This window comes from Arvicola amphibius, chromosome 1 (assembly GCF_903992535.2).
Source record: "Arvicola amphibius chromosome 1, mArvAmp1.2, whole genome shotgun sequence".
In the NCBI taxonomy this organism is placed as follows: Eukaryota; Metazoa; Chordata; class Mammalia; order Rodentia; family Cricetidae; genus Arvicola; species Arvicola amphibius.
Genome location: NC_052047.1, coordinates 197,937,573 through 197,943,572, shown reverse-complemented (window position 1 = coordinate 197,943,572; position 6,000 = coordinate 197,937,573). Strand labels below are relative to the sequence as shown.

The following is a 6,000-nucleotide window of genomic DNA, read 5'->3' as shown; positions in this document are numbered from 1 at the left end:
GGTACAAAGAGAGCACTCCCTCAGCCGTTAGTGTTGCTCTCAAAAGCCAATTGAGCCAGAGTGACTGAGAGTGGAAAGGAGTGTCTGCAGGAATTCACACAGCACGTTAATGTTATAGAATGCCACGAGACCTAAGATCTGGGTGCACAAACAGACCAGAATAAGACAGAATCAAGCCAGAACTGATTTCAATCACCAGTCCTATGCTGTATTTGTACTGTATATAAAATAAACTGCAATCCCTGGCAGAACTGATGTCATCTGAGCAGATATCAAGCACAGAAGCCGGCTCTCCCCTTCCACCACATAGGTCTCAGGGACTGAACTCGGGTCTCCTGGCTGACGGGAAACTGCTTTATGTGCTGTGCCATCACACTGGCCCCCAAAGGCAAGTGCTTTAAATTTGCTGCTTTTCAAAGCCAAGAGTATACAACACTTAAAAAGAAAACCAGCTGTGACAAGGTACGACTTTCTTTGAAACTAAGACCTCAGCACTCTTACTTTTCTGAGTGTGTGGCACTAAACAAATTCATCCACAACTGTAAAGGCACATGGCTCCAACAGTAATACTCACCACTTTCAGACACATCCCGCTCCGCCTAGCCTAGCCCAAGCTCTGACTGCACAGCTTTGACACACTTTCTAACACTAGAGAAAATATCCTCTCTAGGAGTCAAGGCAGATAACTGTGGAGGGTACACGAAGCTGCCCATTCTGTCCTCCCCAAGTGGAGAACTTGCTCCCAACCAACACTGTCATCAGGAGGAGAATGGTAGGCAGCAGTCACTGCCATATATCTGCAGTGGCTTTAAAGCTCCGGAGACACACGGAGGAATGGAAAGCCCCAGATGATCACTGTCGAGACACTTTATAATTGAAAAAATGGAAAAAAGATTAAAATCAAAGTAAGCACTTTTGCCTGGCAGAACTGGCATGAACAAAACTGAGTCAATAACCTGAACACTTATCTCCCTGTGTGTTCATAGGACCTGGGGGTAAGCTACAAGAAGGAAGAACACATACTGGTCAGAAATGACAGATTGGCATGAAGAATCCTGGAATATGGTGTCATCTCCTTTCTCTTCCTTCAGAAAGCACACAAGGACCTCTTTTTTTTTTTTTTTTTTTTTTTTTTTTGGTTTTTCGAGACAGGGTTTCTCTGTAGCTTTGGAGCCTGTCCTGGAACTAGCTCTTGTAAACCAGGCTGGTCTCGAACTCACAGAGATCCGCCTGCCTCTGCCTCCCGAGTGCTGGGATTAAAGGCGTGCCCTACTGCCGCCCGGCTCACAAGGACCTCTTAAGTAACAAGATACACTTATTTTGTAGATATACATAAACCATCTCTTGATGTCAGCATGTGGACTATTCTGAACCTTTTATTTACATGGGGATCTGCTATGCAGGTGCCACTCAGGGTTGACTCTAAGATGCCATGGTCAAGTGTAGGGTGGCCCATCGACTCCGAGAAGTCATTTGTCCTGAAGACCCTTCTGTGCCAATGTCTGGAAGACAAGCATGCAGTGCACAGTCATAAGGGAAAGAGAATTCTTATGTGCAAGAATCCAGCTACACATCCAGTCCAAACTCATTTCTTAAAGGGAACTCATGAAATTTACTTAAATTTAACACAGCAATAATTCTTAGGATTTCTGACTCAGGTTTTCCAAAGTTCTTATTGAAAATATGAATCAAATTATAATTGTAACAGTTTGAAGAAAATAAACATACTGCAAAGGGCAGTGCATCAAATTAAAACTGTATTTAGCATTCCCAATGCATGTCTGTATTTAGATACAGTATAGCAAATACTGTGCTCATTTGTAAATTAGTTACACAGTGCTTGCACACAACCTGAAAACGTCTAAAAGGTCTGCGATCATGGGAGTCTATGGTATGAAGGGCAGGGTTGGATGTGTAAGGGCTAGGCAGACTCCAGCACAGCTGCCTCTAGCAGGACTGTCTCTGTCAAAGGATGAGGTCCGAATGTGTCAGCCCTCAGCGAGACGTTGTCCTGCTCTCTGCTGACAAGCTTATGGAGCTGGCTGTCCAGGAGCTCAGAACACCTTATGGTTTACACCCCAACTTGACTTTCACTTGCTTGCTCTGGGGTTTGTGGAGGTCAAAGACCTAGTTCCAGGGTATGCATGTAGGCAAGTCCTGCTTCACAGCAGATAAGACAGGGCTGGAGAGCAGGAGAACGAGCAGGTGAACTTACCGACTCCAGAAACTCTATTTCTGTCTGGAGCGCTTTGCACTTGCTTTCCATCTCATCTTCGCTGTAGAGATCCAGCTCCTGCTTCAGTCTGTTTGAAAGGAGAATCGCTCTCTTAGTTTGATACTACACTTTTACAATAATCTTATTACATACAGAGCGGCAGGTTTGTAGCCTCAGAAATATCACAGAGTATCAGAGTCAGGTAAAACACAGGAATATTTAGGAAATTTAACCCTCTTGGATTCTATACAAACTATATAAAAATTTTAGAGAAAACCCCTCATAAAGAAAGGTAGACAATAAAGCAGAGATAAATCTCAGTAATGTAGAAAGTCAGCGTGGGTTAATGACAAGTGCAGAACCAGCTCTCTACCGAGACACTGAGTGAATGCACAGAGAGTCATTTGACTTCTCTGATCCTGACTCAAAACTTAAGTTAAAATATTACTTGTGCCAGCTGCTTTTACTTAAAATTAAAGATAACATTCGAGGCCAGCCTGGTCTACAAGAGCTAGTTCCAGGACAGGCTCTAGGAACTACAGGGAAACCCTGTCTCGAAAAACCAAAAAAAAAAAAAAAAAAAAAAAAAAAAATTAAAGATAACATACAATGATTATATAATTAAATTTATCAGACTGAGAATTAAATATCAGTGTTTATTTTACTAACCGTGTATTTAAATCTTGGAGTAATTTATTAAATAAAAAGGTTACTTTTGTCTGAATTCAGTGTGGAATGTAGGGAAGAAGTTCTATTTCATCTCGAGTATAATGGCTAATATTTTTATCCCCTCCCCAACAAAGAAAACATCACCAAAGCCCGGAGCTGTGAGAGGTAGGACTCCAGAGCCTGACCAAGGCTGGCTCTGTGTGAAGCAGCCCTGAGGGCAAACACTGCAAGCAAGGATGTTCTCATAAAGCTAAGCAACTTGGCAGCAAGAGGACACCCTCAAAGAGAAGGGACTTAGATCAGAGCCATAGAAACTCTCTTTGAGGGGTGCCTTAACATATTTAGACCCATTGACCTTTGCCAGATGGAGATTACATAACAAGCTTGCTGTAAAAAAAAAAATAAAAAAAGTCACCAAGCATACTAGTAAGACAATCCAGTATAAGTCACCAGAGACAAGAAGCCAATTATACCCACAACCTTGAAAGAACTACACATTTACAAGGAAAACACACACAAAATAAGCATAAAAACCTCTGACTCTAACAGGCTATTTATAAAAGCTATCCAGTGTGTAATAAAGATATGGAATAGTGCCAACCGTGTCAATGAGTAGGGACACACCAAGGAAAACACAAGGGGCAGCCAGGAAAGAAGGCTATAGGCCATGGCACACAAGAGAGCATAGGCAGGCAGAGCTCTGTGTGCAAGGCCACCAGAGCTACACAGTAAGTAGATCAATAAGGAGAGGGAGAGGAGGAGAGAAGATGGGGGAAAGAAACTAGAACTTCAGTGACCTAGTACAGAATAGTTCATTCCGTGTGTGTGTGTGTGTGTGTGATTTTAACCCATATCTTTATACTTAAGGTTTTTAGGTTTGGGGTAGGAAACATATACACCCATATTACTCTTTAATATGAAAACCTCTTATTTTTTAGCTCACATGTTACAGCTATTTACATTTAATGTAGTTGCTTATATGGCGGGATTCAAAATGCAGAAGTTTTTCTCACTGTTTTCTGTTTGTACTGTAGGTTCCTCATTCCTTCCCCTTCCTTTCAGTCTATAATGGAGTTGCTTATTATCTCCTATATAAACATTTTCTTATTAGACCTACTTTAAAAAATTAATACAGCTTACACTTATATTTATAACATATATTCAGCAGTCTTATCAAACAGTACAATCAACTGTACTTATACGGAAAATGTTACATCAATATATTTTCAATTTCCCCCTCAAATTTTTTATTCTATTATCATCACAATTTCCCATTTATTATAAATCTAAAATATAGTGCTAATATTTTTCTTTGCTATCTATCTTGTAAAGTGACTTACAACCATGGGGGGCTTTTTATTTACCTTTGCCCAATGTTTCTGGAGTAACTCCACCTTCCCATTTGGAATCACGCCCTTTCTCCTGAAATATGTGCTACCATCTTGGTTTTCAGAGTGGCTTGTAATAGCAAGGCTCCAATCAGCTCAAGTTCACCTAAAACTATACTTACACTTTAAGTGTGAGATGTCATTGCTGTCTTCTGGTTACATCATTTCAGATAGGAGGCTTCACTCCTTTCTTCTCTCCTTTAGCTAATGTGCCTTTTTGTCTTTCCTTCCTCTGCTTTCCTGCATGTTTTCACTTTATCTCTGTGTCTCAGGTTTAAGTATCTGTACAGAAATTAAATTTTTTGGTGTTGTCTGAGCTTTTTGTATTATTTTTTAAAGTATTTTTGTAAAATGTTTTATGACTTTCACATATGAAACACTATGGGTGGATCTCAAGTATACTAGGTTTAATTGTTAAAATGGACTTCAGAGGCTGTGTGGTGTATCATCCTGTTTACACAATGTGTGGGAAACAATAACTGGGGTCATTCAGAGGGCCATCAGTTTGACCAAAGACATTTTCTTAAAGAATAGGAGCCCCTCCCACCTTTTCTTCCATCAGGAGCTTCCTCAGAGCACAACCAGACCCAGGCCCACCAGAATCCAGGCCCATCCAAGAACTCCTTCCGAGTTTCTTAGCAAATGCCTGATATCTCACGCTGGGACTCTCCAAACCCTCAACTTCGCAATCCAAGTCCTGAAAATCCTTATGATTTCTCAGCTCTGTTATGCACACTAAGTGTTGAAACCCTGTTGATAGGCATCTAGGTGCTGGGCCTTTCTGAGCTCTTTGGATCCCAGTTTTCGCCAGGATGTCCTCAGGATTTCAAGGCAGATCAGAATTCCCCAGTGGCTGTCTGAATTCCCAATTAACCAGAGCGATGTGTGATGTCTCGTTTTGCCCTGAACAGGGATGCTTTGATTTTGCCAAATCCTCCACATTCCCAGATTGGGATCCCAAATAAAGACTTTATTATTATCAATAGTGATGAAGATGACTTTCTCAAATAGGAAGTCATAAAAATGTTAATAATTCTGAGTTAAACCCACTAAATGTGATCACAATAAAAACAAACATGTTTTATCCCTCTTAGTGTGAGGCAGATTGATCTTTAGATTCATTTAAAATACATAAAAAATTTAAAAACCTCTTAAATTTAGAAAAACAAATGCCAACTGATAAACCCTACTGTTAGCCTTTGGTAACTGAACAGAGCAGCACTGTGCACAGATGGAGCAGGGCACAAGAGACAGACAGGCACTAAAGCAGGCGGACGGCAAGTGCGTGATGAAGGCAGCACCTCAGTTCCCTGGGGGAAGAAGATGGCTTTTCCATAAATCATGTTGGTACAACGGGACAACAACCTGCAAATGGATGCAAAACTAAATGAATCTCAAAGGCAAAACTGGATCTATATTTTACAGCATAGCCACTCTAGATGGATCAAATATTTATATTTTAAAAAGCATACAAGACAAGCAAAAGCACAGATAAACTGCTGCATCTGATAGGTGTGGGTAGAGCTTTAACTACAGTTCAAATACAAATGTGATTTAATTTAAAAGAAAAAAATTACACTGTGTTAAAAGTTTTATATAGACCACATGTATAAAAACTAACAGGAAATGATAGTCTAGAAGAAGTATCTACTATAGACATCACAAATAAAGGCCAAATCTCTCTACAGAAAAAGACATTTTCCAAAGAAGATAATGTCAGCACTCAAC

General features: G+C 40.4%; 1 protein-coding gene across 1 annotated transcript in view; it reads right to left on the bottom strand.

Annotated features, from left to right (window-relative positions):
• Nucleotides 1-1,469: 1,469 nt before the first annotated feature.
• Nucleotides 1,470-6,000, bottom strand: part of Ccdc172 (coiled-coil domain containing 172) — a 54,631-nt gene continuing 50,100 nt past the window's right edge. Inside the window, exons 7-8 of the mRNA XM_038318145.1 lie at nucleotides 2,216-2,303; nucleotides 1,470-1,502 (exon numbers count right to left, since the gene is read on the bottom strand). Of these exons, the coding sequence (XP_038174073.1) occupies nucleotides 1,470-1,502; nucleotides 2,216-2,303 (121 nt within the window). The remainder of the gene's footprint in view (nucleotides 1,503-2,215; nucleotides 2,304-6,000) is intronic.